General features: G+C 34.9%; 1 protein-coding gene across 1 annotated transcript in view; it reads right to left on the reverse strand.

Annotated features, from left to right (window-relative positions):
• HFM1 (helicase for meiosis 1) overlaps window positions 1-20,359 on the reverse strand; it is a 128,181-nt gene that overhangs the window by 60,949 nt on the left and 46,873 nt on the right. The window contains 4 exon segments of the mRNA XM_050782572.1: window positions 11,047-11,168; window positions 15,080-15,127; window positions 18,717-18,850; window positions 19,518-19,612. Of these exon segments, the coding sequence (XP_050638529.1) occupies window positions 11,047-11,168; window positions 15,080-15,127; window positions 18,717-18,850; window positions 19,518-19,612 (399 nt within the window).

Here is a 20,359-nt window from a genome sequence, read left to right on the forward strand (position 1 = left end):
TTAAAGTAAAGAGATGGAGAAAAATCTACCAAGCAAATGGAAAACAAAAAAAGCAGGGGTTGCTATTCTAATTTCAGACAAGACAGACTTTACACCATAACTATCAAACAGGACAAAGAAGGACACTGATAATGATGAAAAGTTCAATATAACAGGAAGATTTAACTATCCTAAATATACATGCATCTAATACTAGAGCACACAGATTCATAAAACAAATTGTTATAGACCTACAAAGAGACTTAGATACCTACACAATGTTGGGAGGCTTCAACACCCCACTGACAGTACTAGACAGATCATCAAGGCAGAAAACAAATAAAAATATTCAGAACCTAAACTTGACACTTGACCAAACGGACCTAACAGACATCTACAGAACACTTTATCCAACAACAACAAAATATACATTCTTGTCATCTGCACATGAAACATACTTTAAAATCAACCACACACTCAGTTATAAAGCAATTCTCAACAAATTCAAAAAAACCAAAATTGTACCAGGCACACTCTTAGACCACAATGCAGTAAAAACAGAAATCAATACTAAGATCTTTCAAAGTCATACAATTATATGGAAATTAAACAACATGCTTCTGAAAGACTTTTCTGTAAATAATGAACTTAAGGCAGAAATCAAGATATTCTTTGTAACTGATGAAAACAAAGGTAGAACATAGCAGAATCTCTGATACACAGGTAAAACAACGTTAAGAGAAAAGTTTATGGCCCTAAATACATCAAAAAAGCTAGAAGTATCACATTAAAAACCTAACTAATATCACACCTAAAGGAACTAGAAAAGCAAGAGCAAATCAACCCCAAAGCTGGCAGAGGAATAGAAATAACCAAAATCAGAGCTGAACTGAACAAAATTGAGACACATAAAACCACACAAATGATCAACAAAACCAGATATTGGTTCTTTGAAAGAATAAGTAAGATTGATAGACTGCTAGCTAGAATAACAAACAAAAAAACAGAAATTAGACAAATAAAACACAATCAGAAATAACAAAGAAGACAAGACCACCAATCTCACAGAAATACAAAAAAAAAAAAAAAAAAACAAAAAAACAAAAAACAAACTATCATGAACACCTTTATACACACAAAGTAGAAAACCTAGAAGAAATGGGCAGATAGATTCCTGGAAACACAACCTCCCAAGACTGATCCAGGAAGAAACTGAAACCCTGAAGAGACCAATAACAAGTTTCAAAACTGAATCAGAAATAAAAAGACTATCAACAAGAAAAAGCCCTGGACCAGACAGATTCACAGCCAAATTCTACCACATATATAAAGAAGAGCTAGCACCAATCCTACTGAAACTATTCCAAACATTTGAGGAGGAGGGACTCCTCCCTAACTCATTCTATGAGGCCAGTATCATTCAGATACCAAAACTTGGCAGAGGCATAATGGAAAAAAAAAAAAAAAAAAAAAAAAAAAAAAAAAACTTCAGGTGAATATTCCTGATGAACATAGATGCAAAAATCCTCAACAAAATACTAGCAAATCAAATCCAGAAGCACATCAAAAAGTTAATCCACCACAATGAAGTAGGCTTTATTATCGGGATGAAAGGTTGGTTCAATATACACAAATCAATAAATGTGATTCATCACCTGAACACAACTAAAGACAAATACCACATGATTATCTCAATAGATGTAGAAAAGGCTTTTGATAAAATTCAATATTCATTCATGTTCAAAACCCTCAACAAACTGGGTATTGAAAGAATATACCACAAAATAGTAAGAGCCATCTATGACCAACCCACAGCCAACATCATACTGAAAAGGCAAAAGCTAGAAGCACTCCCCTTGAGAACCAGAACAAGACAAGGATGCTCACTCTCACCACTTCTATTCAACACAGTATTGGAAATCTTAGCCATAGCAACCAGCCAAGAGAAAGAAATAAAGGGCACCCAAATAGGAAAAGAGGAAGTCAAACTATCTCTCTTTGCAGATGATATGATTTTATACCTAGAAAACACCAGAGTCTCTGCCAAAAGCCTCCTTGATCTGATAGACAACTTCATCAAAGTTTCAGTTTACAAAATCAGTGCACAAAAGTCAGTAACATTTCTATACATAACATGCAAGCTGAGAGCCAAATCAAGAACATGATCTCACAATAGCCACAAAAAGAATCAAATGCTTAGGAATGTGGCTAACCAGAAAGGTGAAAGATCCTACAATAAGAATTGCAAAACACTGCTCAAAGAAATCAGAAACAATACAAACAAATGTAAAAAACATTCCATGCTGATGGATAGGAAGAATCAATATTGTTAAAATGGCCACAATGCCCAAAGCAATTTACAGATTCAATGCTATTTCTATCAACTACCAATGACATTTTTCACAGAATTTGCAAAAATTATTCTAAAACCAATGTGGAACCAAAAAAGAGCCTGAATAGTCAAAGCAATTCTAAGTAAAAAAGACAAAGCCAGAGGCATCACACTACCTCACTTCAAACTATACTATAAGGATAGAGTAATCAAAACAGCATGGTACTATACAAAAACAGATACACAAAACAATGGAGCATGTTAGAGAACCCAGAAATAAAGCCACACACCTACAACCATCTGATCATTGACAAAGTCAATAAAAACTAGCAAAAGGGAAACGATTCCTATTCAATAAACAGTACTGGGACAACGAGTTAGTTATATGCAGAAGATTAAAACTGGACCCCTTCCTTTCATTACATATAAAAATCAACTCAGGATGGACTAAAGACTTAAATGTAAAACCTAAAATGATTTTTTAAAAAGCATAGAAGAAACCCTAGGAAATATCATTTTGGACACAGGTCCTGGCAAAGATTTCATGACAAAGATTTCAAAAGCAAATGTAACAAAACCAAAAATTGTTGAATGGGATTTAACTAAAGACTTTTGCACAGCAAAAGAAACTATCAACAGAGCAAACAGACAATGCACAGGATGGGAAAAACTATTTGCAAACCACGCATCTGACAAAGGTCGAATACCCAGAATCTACAAGGAACTTAAACAAATTAATAAGCAAATTATAAACAATCCTATTTTTAAAATGGGCAAAGGACAAACATTACTCAAAAGAAGACATATATGTGACCAACAAGCATATGAAAAAATGGTTAACATCACTCATCACTAGTGAAATGCAAAACAAAACTGCAATGATATATCATCTCACACCAGTTAGAATGGCCATTTCTATAAAAAGTAAAAAAATAACAGATGTTGGTGAGGCTGTGGAGAAAAGGCAATGCTTACACAGTGCTGGTGGGAATGTAAATTACTACAACCACTGTGGAAAGCAGTTTGAAGACTTCTCAAAGAACTCTGAACTATCATTCAACCCAGCAATCCCATTACTGGGTATATACCCAGAGGAATATACATTATTCTAACATAAAGACATGTGTACACTTATGGTAATCACAGCACTATTCACAATAGCCAAAACATGGACTCAACCTAGATGCTCATCAATGGTGGACTGCATAAAGCAAATGTGGTACACATAAACCATGGATTACTATGCAGCCATAAAAAAGAATGAAATCATTAGTTGATGCACTTTCTTCCTAGTATCAATGGTCCTTATATTTTGGCATGCTTTTGCAGTGGTTGGTGCTGGTTGTTACCTTCCATGTTTAGTGCTTCCGTCAGGAGCTCTTGAAGGGCAGGCCTGGTGGTGACAAATCTCTTAGCATTTGCTTGTCTGTAAAGGATTTTATTTCTCCTTCACTTATGAAACTTAGTTTGGCTGGATATGAAATTCTGGGTTGAAAATTCTTTTCTTTAAGAATGATAAATATTGGACCCCACTCTCTTCTGGCTTGTAGAGTTTCTGCCGAGAGATCCGCTGTTAGTCTGATGGGTTTCCCTTTGTGGGTAACCCGACCTTTCTCTCTGGCTGCCCTTAAGATTTTTTCCTTCATTTCAACTTTGGTGAATCTGACAATTATGTGTCTTGGAGTTGCTCTTCTCGAGGAGTATCTTTGTGGTGTGCTCTGTATTTCCTGAATTTGAATGTTGGCCTGCCTTGCTGGTTGGGGGAAGTTCTCCTGGATAATATTGTGCAGAGTGTAACCAGCTGACATCATAATGACAAGATCAAATTCACACATAACAATATTAACCTTAAATGTAAATGGGTTAAATGCTTCAATTAAAAGACACAGACTGCCAAATTGGATAAAGAGTCAAGACCCATCACTGTGCTGTATTCAGGAGACCCATATCTTATGCAGAGACACACACAGGCTCAAAATAAAGGGATGGAGGAAGATCTACCAAGCAAATGGAAAACAAAAAAAGGCAGCGGTTGCAACCCTAGTCTCTGATAAAACAGACTTTAAACCAACAGAGATCAAAAGAGACAAAGAAGGCCATTACACAATGGTAAAGGGATCAATTCAACAGGAAGAGCTAACTATACTAAATACATATGCACCCAATACAGGAGCACCCAGATTCATAAAGCAAGTCCTTAGAGACTTACAAAGAGACTTAGACTCCTACACAATAATAATGGGACACTTTAACACTCCACTGTCAACATCAGACAGATCAACGAGACAGAAAGTTGACAAGGATATCCAGGAATTGAACTCAACTCTGCACCAAGCGGACCTAACAGACATCTACAGAACTCTCCACCCCAAATCAATAGAATATACATTCTTCTCAGCACCACACTGCACTTATTCCAAAATTGACCACATAGTTGGAAGTAAAGCTCTCCTCAGCAAATGTAAAAGAACAGAAATTATAACAAACTGTCTCTCAGACCACAGTGCAATCAAACGAGAACTCAGGATTAAGAAACTCAATCAAAACCACTCAACTACATGGAAACTGAATAACCTGCTCCTGAATGACTACTGGGTACATGACGAAATGAAGGCAGAAATAAAGATGTTATTTGAAACCAATGAGAGCAAAGACACAACATACTAGAATCTCTGGGACACATTTAAAGCAGTGTGTACAGGGAAATTTATAGTACTATATGCCCACAAGAGAAAGCAGGAAAGATCTAAAATCAACACCCTAATATCACAACTAAAAGAACTAGAGAAGCAAGAGCAAACACATTCAAAAGCTAGTAGAAGGCAAGAAATAACTAAGATCACAGCAGAACTGAAGGAGATGGAGACACAAAAAACCCTCCAAAAAATCAATGAATCCAGGAGTTGGTTTTTTGAAAACATCAACAAAATTAATAAACTGCTAGCAAGACTACTAAGAAGAAAAGAGAGAAGAATCAAATAGATGCAATAAAAAATGATAAAGTGGATATCACCACCAACCTCACAGAAATAAAAACTACCATCAGAGAATACTATAAACACCTCTATGCCAATAAACAAGAAAACCTAGAAGTGGATAAATTCCTGGACATATACACTCTCCCAAGACTAAACCAGGAAGAAGTGGAATCCCTGAACAGACCAATAACAAGCTCTGAAATTGAGGCAATAATTAATAGCCTACCAACCAAAAAAAGTCCAGGACCAGACGGATTCACAGCTGAATTCTACCAGAGGTACAAGGAGGAGCTGGTACCATTCCTTCTGAAACTATTCCAATCAATAGAAAAAGAGGGAATCCTCCCTAACTCATTTTATGTGGCCAACATCATCCTGATACCAAAGCCTGGCAGAGACATAACAAAAAAAAGAATATTTTAGACCAATATCCCTGATTAAAATCGATGCAAAAATCCTCAATAAAATACTGGCAAACTGAATCCAGCAGCACATCAAAAAGCTTATCCACCATGATCAAGTGGGCTTCATACCTGGGATGCAAGGCTGGTTAAACATACACAAGTTAATAAACGTAATACAGCATATAAACAGAACCAAAAACAAAAATGACATGATTATCTCAATAGATGCAGAAAAGGCCTTTGACAAAATTCGATAGCCCTTCATGCTAAAAACTCTCAATAAATTTGGTATTGATGGAACGTATCTCAAAATAAAAACAGCTATTTATGACAAACCCACAGCCAATATCACACTGAATGGGCAAAAAATGGAAGCATTCCCTTTGAAAACTGGCACAAGATAGGGATGCCCTCTCTCACCACCACTCCTATTCAACATAGTGTTGGAAGTTCTGGCTAGGGCAATCAGGCAGGAGAAAGAAATAAAGGATATTCAATTAAGACAAGAGGAAGTCAAATTGTCCCTGTTTACAGATGACACGATTGTATATTTAGAAAACCCCATTGTCTCAGCCCAATATCTCCTTAAGCTGATAAGCAGTTTCAGCAAAGTCTCAGGATACAAAATCAATGTGTAAAAATCACAAGCATTCTTATACACCAATAACAGACAGAGAGCCAAATCATGAGTGAACTCCCATTCTAAATTGCTTCAAAAAGAATAAAATACCTGGGAATCCAACTTACAAGGGATGTGAAGGACCTCTTCAAGAAGAACTACAAACCACTGCTCAGTGAAATAAAAGAGGACACAAACAAATGGAAGAACATTCCATGCTCATGGATAAGAAGAATCAATATCATGAAAATGGCCATACTGCCCAAGGTAATTTATAGATTCAATGCCATCCCCATTAAGCTACCAATGACTTTCTTCACAGATTTGGAAAAAACTACTTTAACGTTCATATGGAACCAAAAAAGAGCCCGCATTGCCAAGACTATCCAGTGCGAAAAGAACAAAGCTGGAGACATAACACTACCTGACTTCAAACTATACTACAAGGCTACAGTAACCAAAACAGCATGGTACTGGTACCAAAATAGATATAGACCAATGGAACAGAATAGAACCCTCAGATATAATACCACACATCTACAACCATCTGATCTTTGACAAACCTGACAAAAACAAGAAATAAGGAATGGATTCCCTATTTAATAAATGGTGCTGGGAAAACTGGCTAGCCATATGCAGAAAGCTAAAACTGGATCCCTTCTTTACACCTTATACTAAAATTAATTCAAGATGGATTAGAGACTTAAATGTTAGACTTAAAACCATAAAAACCCTAGAAGAAAACTTAGGCAATACCATTCAGGACATAGGCATGGGCAAGGACTTCATGACTAAAACACCAAAAGCAATGGCAACAAAAGCCAAAATTGGCAAATGGGATCTAATTAAACTAAAGAGCTTTTGCACAGCAAAAGAAACTACCATCAGAGTGAACAGGCAACCTACAGAACGGGAGAAAATTTTTGTAATCTGTCATCTGACAAAGCGCTCATATCTAGAACCTACAAAGAACTCAAACAAATTTACAAGAAAAAAAAACACCATCAAAAAATGGGCGAAGGAAATGAAAAGACATTTCTTAAAAGAAGACATTTATGCAGCCAACAGACACATGAAAAAATGTTCATCATCACTCGCCATCAGAGAAATGCAAATTAAAACCACAGTGAGATAGCATCTCACATCAGTTAGAATGGCGATCATTAAAAAGTCAGGAAAAAACAGGTGCTGGAGAGGATGTGAAGATAGGAACGCTTTCACACTGTTGGTGGGACTCTAAACTAGTTCAACCATTGTGGAAGACAGTGTGGTGATTCCTCAAGGATCTAGAACTAGAAATACCATTTGACCCAGCCACCCCATTACTGGGTATATACCCAAAGGATTATAAATCACGCGGCTATAAAGACACATGCACGTGTATGTTTACTGCAGCACTATTCACAACAGCACTATTCACAATAGCAAAGACTTGGAACCAACCCAGATGTCCATCAATGATAGACTGGATTAAGAAAATGTGGCACATATACACCATGGAATACTATGCAGCCATAAAAAGGGATGAGTTCAGGTCCTTCGCAGGGACGTGGATGCAGCTGGAAACCATCATTCTCAGCAAACTATCACAAGAACAGAAAACCAAACACTGTATGTTCTCACTCATAGGTGGGAATTGAACAATGAGAACACATGGACACAGGAAGGGGAATATCACACCCTGCGGCCTGTCGTGGAGTGGGGGGAAGGGGGAGGGATAGCATTAGGAGATATACCTAATGTAAATGACGAGTTAATGGGTGCAGCACACCAACATGGCACATGTATACATATGTAACAAACCTGCACGTTGTGCACATGTACCCTAGAACTTAAAAGTATAATAAAAAATTTTTTAAAAAATGAAATCATATCCTTTGCAGCAACATGGATGGAGCTGGTGACTATCATCCTAAGCAAATTTATGCAGGAATAGAAAACGAAATACTACATGTTTTCACTTATAAGTGGGAGCTAACATTGAGTATACATGGACACAAAGATGGCTACAATAAACATCAGGGCTTACGTGAGGGTGGAGGGTGAGAGGAGGGTAAGGATTGAAAAACCTAATGTCGAGTACTATGCTCATTACCCAGGTGATGAAACAATCTGTACTCCCCATGACATGCAATTTACCCATATAACAAAGCTGCACATGTATCCCCTGAACCTAAGACAAAAGTTGCAAAAAAAAAAAAAAAAAAAAAAGGAAATTACAAACCTACCCGCCTGGTAAGGTCAACTACAATAGCTAGCTGAAATGCAAGTACCTTACAAAGTATCAAAGAACTAGGTATTTATCTGAGAGAGGATTTAAACCCAAAGAGATAAAATTTAAATTCCTAAGTTTTACTCCTAAAAATTGAAGTTTGCACGTCTGAAGCAGAATTAAGTAACTGTATTTTTAACACAACAGCATCTTCAGTTGATTTTGATAGCAAGTAGTCCACCCCCAATACACCTTAAGAAATTTTACCCTAGTAGATGATAAGGAATATTTTCAGCTCAAATTGGATTGTCTTTTTGATGTTTGGTGACATCAGACACCAAAAGGATATGGAATGAGTATGGAAAATGCCTGGATATTGAATGACCGAGGAATGAAAGAAACCAAAGGCATCAATATTTTATGATGATCTTAGGTGTGGCAAAAAAGCTAATGAGAATAGGCAAACATTGATTTTCCTAGCTTTGGAAAAGAGACAGCAACAACTTCTATTACAGTAAAATGTTTTTACATTCATTATCACATTGGATCAACACTACACCCAATACAGTAAGTAGGATATGTAATACATTCCTGGTTTTAGATGAATAAACTAAGACAGCTAATATAAGGCAACAGTAAACTAAGACAGCTAATATAAGGCAACAGACAAGTAGTAGAACTGGGACTGAAATACAGATATTTGGAACCCAAATTCTGTGTTCACTCTGCTTCACAGTATTCCATGTTAAATTAACTCATATGCCTCTGGATGTCAAGCTTCATGTAATATATGTAAGTAAAAATTTATCATAGAAAACTGAAGATCAAATTTTATAGCAAAGGTGAGAGGTCAAGATCAAAACTAAAACTTTGCATTCATTTACATAATGACTATAGATGTAGCAGTGAAGGTGAATTACGTTTTCAAAAAACGAGCATAATCCGGGAATAAAGATTCAAGGCCTGAAACTTTAAGAAGTACATAGTAAGCATAAAAGGTCAGCAAAGACTGATTAAAGAAGGAGAACCAGAAAAGTGGAGTGTTAAGAATAAAAAAATAACTAAGTACTATTCACTGATGACTGACAAAGAATAAATGTTATTATAGGTCATTTATTAGGTATGTTTAAAGACAAAAAGAATAGTATCAGTGGATTCAAGAAGTAAAGAAGTGATAGTGGGAATAAGATTCCTGATGAGAATGAAAGTATATAAAAACAGATGAAGACGACGCCTTAGTGATTCTTATGCCCCCTCTAGTGAGATGCTCTAGAACATACAGAAGACAATTCTCACAAACAAAATCAGGCTTATCAGAATAAGGACCAAAGAAGAAGGGAAAAAAATGTTATTAATGTAGGGCTGAGAGTCAGGGCAACAAATTATTTTAAAACTAAGCCTTATATTAAATATAAATTTTAACATTTTACAAAATCATGTATTTCTATAGTATGGTTGCAAGTAAGTAAAAAACACATTAAAAATGAACAGTACATGCTAAATGTTAAAAGACAGATTCTGAATTCAAAAAAAATTTTTCCACATTACCCAACTTTCAAACAATAAATTACCTTTACTTAAAAAGATTAACTGGAATAATAAAGTCATTTTCTCCAAAAAACTTCTAATCATGAGTGCTAAAAACCACAAAACATCCTTTCTCTCTTTTATTATACTCTAAACAGAATTTAGAGAGAGAGAGAGGGTTCAGGACATGCTATCTCAAAATGTGGCATCTTGGCCTATTGAATATTTTAAGCTGTAGCAATTTGAGAAACAACATGTACAGGAATAATTTTTCTCGTTTTCCTCTGAAGCAAGTCATAACACCTCATGTGAGAGGTGCCCTCCCTATACCTAAACAATGGAGCATCTTTATCTCCATAGACACAGAGAGGAATCTGAATGAACAGGCTTTGCTAAATTTCCCCCAATTTATTACACTTAGTTCATATCCCCTTTGTCCTATCTTATTTCTCCATGACCTTTCCATCTTCATCACACCTGGCATAAAAACATTCAGGTTTAACCATTTCTTTGGGTCTTCATTTCCTTATAAAGGCTTCCATGTCATATAAAACATATTAAATAAATTTGTATGCTTTTCTCTTGCTAATATCTTTTGTTATAGGAGTCCCAATTAATGAACCTAAGATGAGTAGAAGGAAAAGATATTTTTTCTAACCTTACAGAAGTCTAACCACCAGATTATCAACGGTTGAATATTTAAGAATATAAAAAGCATACAAAAGCATGCCAATAAAAGTGTATCTATAATAGTTATAGCAGGTTTAAGTAACCCAAAGATTCAAGCATTTCGTTCCTCTGCCAGAAGTCACCAGAATCAGTGAAGACAAATTCTGTGCACCTGTCAAAAAGAAACTATCCTTTTACAAATAGGGCTTGTTTAAATTTATCATGCCTATGGGTAATAATGATGATACCCTATTGAGAACTGAGATCACGATTTAGTTTTATCATCATCTAAACTTTAGTAAAACAAAATTTTAATTTAGTCTTAAGTAAACAATTGCTAAATTTACTGACAATGATAGGGAATTACCAGTTGGTTTGAAATTAACACCTTCATCCATCTTTATTAAGTCCAGGGATGATAAATCATTCAGATTCTTCAAACATAATTCTGTTTAATTATAGAAAACACATTTTAATTTTAGTAAAACAGCGAAGTAGGGCAAAATAATTTATTATTAAATATGCTAAAGTTGTGTTATTACTGTGTAATTGTTCTAGAAGAACCACAGTCCCTACTTAAGCGGTAAGGAAAAGCTCATTTAAATAAAAAAGCTAACTAATATACTAAAAACATTTTCTAATAGTAACAAGAATACAAGTAATAAAAATAACACTCAGTAAGTAGAAATAACACTTAAAACTTGGAGTATTTAAATGATATACATGTATTACCTCATTTAATCCTCAAAACATCACAATAAGGTAGACACTGATATTTTCATATATAGGTTAGGAAACGAAAGAATAGAGGCTACGTAACTTGCTCCTTTGCTATCTGCCCTCCATTAAGGCAATGGTTTTCTTTTTCTTTTTTCTTTAAATTTCTATCAAAGATATATTAATATATGCACAAAATATAAGAAGTCAAATAGTTCTGCAAAGATTATTCCAAAACCCACCAGTTCTTCCCCTCCTCCCTCTTTGCCACATTCTTGAAGCAACAACTTTAACTGATGCTTTCAGGTGTTTACTTTTGTTTCTCTGACAGGAAGCAATGCTAGTTCATGTTCACTATTGATGGGGATCAGAGCAATTGTAGTGATCTGCTGCTTACAGCTCCTTCTCTGCCTCATGCCATACTCCACGAGACATAAGATAGTTCAGAGCAGACAGTGGGAATACTGTAATAGTTCAATCCTAAACAGAGCAGCCACTCAAAAAAACACCCTTAGAGTTCTTTGGGAAATACTTTAGTTTAAGCACCACTGTTTAGACAGCTTGATAGTGTTAAGTGTTTGGTGAAGTAAAGATTTTGAAGTCTTTTCTAATTTTCTTAATTACCCACTATTAAATCCGTTCATTACCCATTACTCGGTAAGTCAATGAAAAATGCTTACTTTACCATAAGCTGAGCATGAGTCTAAGCTCTATGTTTACAGCAGTTAACAAGACAAGGTTTTTCTTTTTAGAACTCATATTTTACAGAAGAAAGCAATCAACATACAAATAAATAATACGGTTTCACGTATACTATAAAGAAACATAAGGCTAAGAACCTGTATAGAATGATTGTGTAGAATTTTAAATCTTTTAACTAAAGCTTATGTTTATTTCCTTTTCTTTTTTTTCCTTTCTTTTCTTTCTTCTTCTTTTTTTTTTTTTTTTTTTTTTTTTTTTTTTTGAGGCAGGGTCTTACTCTGTTGCGCAGGCTAAAATACAGTGGCATGATCACAGCTCACTGCAGCCTCAACCTCCCAGACCCAAACAATCTTCCCACCTCAGTCTCCCGAGTAGCTGGAACTACAGCATGTACCACTGCACTAGCTAAGTTTCTAAAAAACACTTTTTGTAAAGGTGGGATCTCCCTATGTTGTCCAGGCTGGTCTCAAACTCCTGAGCTCAAGCGATCTGCCCACTTTGGCCTCCCAAAGGGATTACAGGCATGAACCACCATGCCCAACCTATATGTATTTCTCATAACTGCTATATATTTTGATATAGAGTAAGGCTATCCTCACCCTAATTGTCAAAATAAACACATTACTTTTTCTAAAAACAAGGAAAACAATGATAACAACATCATAGAATCATTTTCTCTTCCTCTCAGTAAAGGTGGATTTAAGTAAGATACCACAGGAAGACCTCTCTAAAAAGTTAATATGTGAACAGAGACCTGAATAAAATGAAGGTGCGCACCATGTAAAGTATGCAAGGAGAGTTCCAAAAATAGGGAACAAAGTGTGCAAAGGACCTGATGTCGGAACAAGCTTGGTGTATTTAAGGAATAGCAAGAAGGCCAATTTGGTGAGAGTAGAATAAGAGAGAGAGAAAGTGACAAGAGATGCAGTTAGAGTAATAGGCAGGGAGATATCAAGCAGGATTTTGTGGGCTGTGGTGAAAGTTTGTATTTTATTCTAAGAGTAATGGGGAAGCTATTAGAGTATACTGGGCAAGAAAGTATAATCAAGTTTAGGAAACAGCATATACTATGCTAACGATCCTTCCTGAAAGATTTAAGGCAGATCTCCAAGGATAATGGCAGGGCTCAGAAAATGCTGACCCAAAGCATTTCAAACTCAGTAAGACTGAGAGGACCTCAGAAACAAGAAGGTCACTCTGACCTTTCCCTGCCTTTTTGTGTGAAACATGGTCATAAAGGAATTCTCTGACCTACTTTGCCTAAATTCTAAGACCCTCATTCCACGGTATGGAATGGTCCTGTCTCATGCGCAGGAAGAAAGAATTCTACACAGAGAGGCCAAGAAGAATCTGAACAAATAGGCCTTGTTAAGTTTTGCCTAGTTTATTAATATTAGATAATACCCTTTTGACCAGTCATGTTTCTCGACAACTATTCATTTTTTTTCATTAGACTTGCCATAGAAACACAGTTTTCCCTGGGTCTTTGGGTCTTAATTTCTGAAGGCTCCCATGTCATACACAACTTTGATTAAATAAATTTGTTATGCTTTTCTCTTGTTAATCTGTCTTGTTACAGGAGTGTCAGCTGTGAACCTTGCAATGAATGAGGAAAAGATGTTACTATTTTTCTCTCCTACAATACCAAAACCTTAATATTCAGTTATATTTAGCTATTTTTGTTTAGAAGGCAAAACTTTGCTAACCCTATAGTGACCAAAGATAAGGCAAATATGAGCTGTGATTCTGCTAATTTAACAAAAGATAAAACATTAAAGTTATCCAAATATAGCAATATATCTCTTGGACTATCTAATTTCTTGAGTGTATTTGATCATTATTTTCAAAATATATGTTTAATTTTTTAAATTCCATTACAAAATTAATCAATACCTTGAAGATAATACAACTTATAATCTGTATTTCAACATGAATACAGCAGCATTATGAATATATGCTATTGGTTATGATCATGTTTTAACAACATATTTATTCTTTAAGCAAGACAATTTTACTGCTTTATCTCTGCATTTTTATTTGCCACACATGTAATACAAGTAGAGAATAAATTTAAATTGGCTAAATCTTTTTAGAGGGTCTAACATTTTTTTCTTTTACTAAAGGGACAGTCTCAACACAATGAAAAGGTAGCAATTTCTAATCTGAATAAATGCCTAACAATATTTTATATTCTAAAAAACAAGTAAGAAATACTAGTTGATTAAATAACAAGCTGAGGTTGAATAGGAATACATCTTTGGCACAGGTTGGGTTACAAAGCCCATAATCACTCTAGGCTTATATTTTTCAATTAAAATTAAGTAGAAAAGAAAAAATACATATTGGGCATGATTGCTCACACCTATAATCTCAGTGCTTTGGGAGGCAGAGGTGGGAGGATCACTTGAGGCCAGGAGTTTGAGACCAGGCTGGAAAACACAGTGAGACCCCCTTTCTAAAAAAAGCTACAAAATTAACCAGTTGTGGTGGCTCACGCCTATAGTCCCAGCTACTCAGGAGGCTTTGGCAGGAGGATCATTTGAGCTCAGGAGTTCAAGGTTACAATGAGCTATGATCACGCCACTGCATTCCATCCTGGGTGACAGAGTAAGATTGTCTCTTTTAAAAAAAAGAAAAAATACAGAGTGTGTATCTGTAAGCATATTTTCAAAGACCAGGGATGTTAGAAATAAAAACCAAATAAACCAAATTAACATATTATACAAAGAAAGACATTCTGATAGAATAAATTGATTAATTCAGCAAAAAAGTGTATATGCCAAGCTTTTTGTGTGAAAAAGAAATAGTTCACATTATTTTTCTACAGATAAGTTTCCTTTTTAAAAAATGATTTACAAAAGCATATTCTTACTTTCATAATAACTAAACTTTTTCACTAAAATATATAGAATCTAATTTTTGGAATGAAATGCACCTAACCTTGTAATTTTGCTTCAATTCCATCTTTGTTCAATCCAGATGCAAAACCTGCATGTCATGAAAATTTCCAAAAAGTAAAACAGAATTTAATTCATCTTTACAGGCTCAGTTTATACCCCAGTTAACTAGGGAAGAGTAGTCTAATTAAGTCTTATATAAGAAAAAAAAAAACTCAGCTTATTGAATTCAAACAAGACTTAAATAAATATCCATAGAAACAATGAACAGGAATATCATATTTTAACAAGAATGGTATGGAATAAATTTCCAAATGTTTTACACATAGTAAATATCATCAAGTGATTAATATATTCTAATGAACTTTCATTATAACATGAATGTTCCTAGGAAAACATATTTGGTAATACAACCATTTTGTGCTATTCACTAAAGTTGTAACTACACATACCGTTTAACACAATAATTTCACTCCTACGCACATACCCACAGATATACATATACATGTGTATCAAAAGATATATATAACAATGTTCACAGCAACATTATTTAAAATTAATAATTTCCTTTCATCAAAAGATTTATATTCATATAAATGGAATCTTTTCAAGAATAGATAAAGCTAGCCTGTGGTATGTAAGTCAGAATAGCATTGACTTCTGGGGGCAAATACTGACAGAAAAGGAGCATGAGGGAACATCTAGAAAATGTTCTATATCTTAATCTGGGCTGTGGTTACATGTGTGTATATGTGTGTATAAACATATATATAAAACTTCATTGACCTATACACCTCATATTTGTGCAGTTTACTATAAGTGATATCTCAATACAAAAAAGTAACTACAGAAAATAAAGTAACTATGAAAATGAAGGAATGAAAATTAAAACATGAAAGATATCAATATTCATACTTGATATTCATAAAAATACACAAGTATACACCCTGAAGGAAAGGCTGGAGAAACAAAATATGGCACTTTTGAACACGGCTGAAAGGTATATGAGCTACTAAGGTAGCAATTTAGCCACAGGTATCAAATTTATAAATGCATATATCTTTGACACAGGAATTTCATTTCTTTTTTTTTAATCTTTTTAAATTTTTTTTTATTATACTTTAAGTTCTAGGGTACATGTGCACAATGTGCAGGTTTGTTACATATGTATACATGTGCCATGTTGGTGTGTTGTACCCATTAACTCATCATTTACATTAGGTATATCTCCTAATGCTATCCCTCCCCTCTGTCCCCTCCCCACAATAGGCCCCAGTGTGTGATGTTCCCCTTCCTGTGTCCAAGTGATCTCATTGTTCAATTCCCACCTATGAGTGAGAACATGCGGTGTTTGGTTTTCTGGTCTTGCAATAGTTTGCTGGGAATTTCATTTCTAGAGATTTATCATACGGATAAATTTATGCATGTAAAAAATGAAGGGATTTTTTGGCTGCATTGTTTGTAATAGCAAACAATTAGAAAAAGTATAAATGTCCATCAATTGGGGATCGTTTAAACAGGTGATACATAAGAAAATGGAATATTATTTAGCTACTAAAAAAAGCTTCCAGCCAGACATGGTGGCTCACGGCCAAAATCCCAGCACTTTGGGAGGGTGAAGTGGGAGGATCGCTTGAGCCCACAAGTTCGAGACCAGCCTGGGCAGCATAGGGAGGCTCTGCCTCTACAATTTTTCTTTTTTCAAAAGTTAGCCAGGTGTACTGATATATGCCTGTAGTACCAGCTACTCGGGAGGCTGAGGTGAGAAGATCACTTGAGCCCAGAAGGTTGAAGCTGAAGTAAACTGTGATCACACCACTGGATTTCAGCCTGGGCAACAGAGCAAAAGCCTGTCTCAAAAAAGCTTCCAAGACATACTAAGAAAAAAAGGAATGTGCAGAAGACTATAATAATGGAGGTTTAAAAAAAATATGACCACAAGGCCAGGCACAGTGGCTCATGTCTGTAATCCCAGCACGTTGGGAGGCCAAGGCAGGTGGATCACTTGAGATCAGGAGTTCGAGACTAGCCTGGTCAAAATGGCGAACCGCCGTCTCTGCTAAAAATACAAAAAATTAGCCAGGCATGGTGGTGAATGCCTGTAGTCCCAGCTACTCAGAAGGGTAAGGTGGAGAATTGCTTGAACCTGTGAGGTGGAGGTTGCAGTGAGCCAAGATTGTGCCACTGCATTCCAGCCTGGGCAACCAAGAGAGGCTGTCTCAAAAAAAAAAAAAAAAAAAATGCCCACAAATTCTTTCATATTCTGCCCTCTGAGAGATGAACTTAATCCCTCTCGCCTTCGTGTGACCAGGACTCAGTGACTTGCTTCTAAAAAACCCAATAAAGCAGAAGTAATGATGTGTGACTTCAGAGACAAAGTTATAAAAAAGTACTGCTGCTTCTGATTTAGTCTGTCTCTGTCTCTCTTTCTCTCTTGATCATTCATCCTGAGAAAAATCAGCTGCCATGCTATAACGAAAGATCCACCTGGCAAAAGAGTGAGGCCTGCCAACAACTGTGAGAAACTGAGGCCTCTAACTTATAGCTCTGTGAGTGAGACTACTTAGAAGTGAATCTTCAAGACCCAGGAAAGCCTTCAGATGACTGCAGCCCTAGCTGACATATCTTGCAATCTAAGAAGAGCCTCTGACCCAGAGCCACCTAGCTAAGACAGTCCCAGATTCCTAACCCATATAAGCTGTGTGAGATAATAAATTCTGGTTGTTTCTAGATTATTTGTTTTAGGATAATTTGTTAAAAGGAATGGAAAACTAATACATTATGCCACCATTTGTGTTTAAAATGGTGGGAAAATAAAATTACATTTTCTTATTTACTTTTATATGCAAAAAAATTATTCAAAAAAGATATACCAATGATTACAGAACTAGGGGATGGAAAGGGGAGAGATGGGAATTGAACAACTGTGTGGGTAGGGATATACATGGAAGAATTTTAGTTGTATATATTCCTTCACTTTATGATTTTTGAACTAAGTAAATGTATTACCTAGTTGAAATAGACATTTTTAAGTGATAGGAATATTTATATATTCCTTTAATATAGACTTATATTAATTACTCTTTGAGATCTGAAAGTTTTGAACCTCTGTGCATTAGAATGATACTTCAATGAGTCAGGCTTTAATTTGGTATTCAACAACCCCAAGTATAGGTTATTTCATAAGCTATACCACATAAAAAAACCCTCTGGAAGCCACATAACAAGATGTGGGTTAGCTATAGAAGCAAGATGAAAATTGTAGCAGCAACAGTAGTACTATATACTTTCATTTCTTATAAATTGAAAAATAAACAGTCATAAACTCAAAAACGGGAGTAGCTGAACACTAAGCACAGACAAAATTCAAAACGTTCTGTAACTTTAACTTATTTTCAATGATTTAGACATTTCTGTTATTTTTACTGGAGCTGAATTTTTTTCCACTAGGTCTATTTTTAATGGTGCTGATTTCAAACCTTGTTGAAACACTAGAAGTAAAACAGATTAAAATTTCTCAGTTTGTCTACTCTTGTCTCTAAATGTATTTGGGACTGTTGTTATCTTTTGTTTTATCATCTATTAGTTTCTGTAATCTATCTATCCTGTAACTTATCAGCATAAATACAGGCCTAGCTGGCTTGAAAAAATTACTACTTTTCCAAGTCAAAGTAACAAACCATAATGAGATGGATTTTTCAAGGCTCTGATATAAAGCAAAGTTGATCGTATCCATTCCAAAGCAATATTCACATCTGTGATGGTATGCAGTACTATCTCTGCATTTAAATGCTCAATAAGATGTCTGTGCAAACTAATGAAAAAAAAAAACTTAGCATTACGAATATGCAGTTCAATGCCATAACTCTTACTTTTTAACTTTAATAATTTATAATATACCAATTGCTACTTTACTAATTCATGAACTATAACTTAATTTCCAAAAACATAAAAGAAAACCTTAAGAAGTCAGTTCAACTTCTAAAAAGGCTTCAGATATATCTCTCTACTTTATGGTTATAGAACACGGATTACTGCTTTAACAAAAGTTGAAGCGTAAATTATATCCTACTTTCTCCAAAAGAGAATACATTAAATACCTTACTAATAAGTCCCAGATTTCCTCTATTATTAAATTAAGATGTGAAAATATTTCTCCTTTATTACAAATTAGTAATTATAAATTTATATAATTTCATATATAAATTATAATCATAATTACTAAGGCTTTATTACAAATTAGGGTTTGTTATAAACAAGAATACATGCTTGTCAAGAAATACCACTGAAAAAAATGACTACATTTTAAAAAAATTATTAAATTCTCTAAAATGACACAAACTATCTAGTTAAATTGTTGAAAACTTTACAGAAAATGGCCTTAAAAAAATCTCCAAACCAAATTTCCTTTTGATATTTTAAAAGGAAATAAAATAAGCTATATCAGCATTACTATCTTTTTGGAACATTTTTTGTATTACCTGCTTTCTACAGTGTCTCTACAAGCTAACATCTGAATGTATTTGTCTCTTGTGCTTAATCGAGTCATGATAACTGCAGTAGCTGTAGTGTCAAACTGGGGAAAAAAACAGAAATGTAGTGAAGAAGAGCACATCTTGGTATCAGTCCTCTGCAAAAACTCAAGACTTTCATTTTATATTAAACAGTCTCCTTGTCTGAAATAACACTTCAAAAAGACCTTTAAAATGCTCTCACTTTGTTAACCTAAAATTTAATTTAAAAGCCTTCCAAGAGTATAGCTGTAAATATCACTTTGGTTTCAATGTAACATAATTTTGGCAATGTTAAAATCAAAACAAACTCTGGTAACTGCATAAAAGTTGTAAGATTTGGTATAGTTTATATATAATCTGATTTATTCCATGAAATTATAGAATTGTATAACATAATATTTACAAATGTTTTGAAAATATACTCTTCCTGATGTTCCCATAATAGCTATAAAAATGACTTATTCATGTATTTGTCAGAGTAGGGTATGTTTTGAAATGTATTTGGGCTGACTTTGTCATAATGCCTGGGAACACTATTAGCATTTAGTGCTAGGACCTAGGGATGTTACATGTTCTGTAATGTGACAGCCTTAAACAAGGAAAACCTGTTCCATCCAAAATGCTGAGTACCCCCATTCAGAATAAAAAAACAAAACAAAACCAAAAGACCTTTAAGAGTATATCCATTCATAAACCCATCCCTTCATCAGCCAGTGCAAGCTTACACAGAATGAAGGAAGTATGTCCCAGTTGGTGAGGCTTGTTTTACTTTTATTCCTCCATTAAAGGTAAATTTTCTCTGCTATATT

This window comes from Macaca thibetana, chromosome 1 (genome assembly GCF_024542745.1).
Source record: "Macaca thibetana thibetana isolate TM-01 chromosome 1, ASM2454274v1, whole genome shotgun sequence".
NCBI lineage: Eukaryota > Metazoa > Chordata > Mammalia > Primates > Cercopithecidae > Macaca > Macaca thibetana.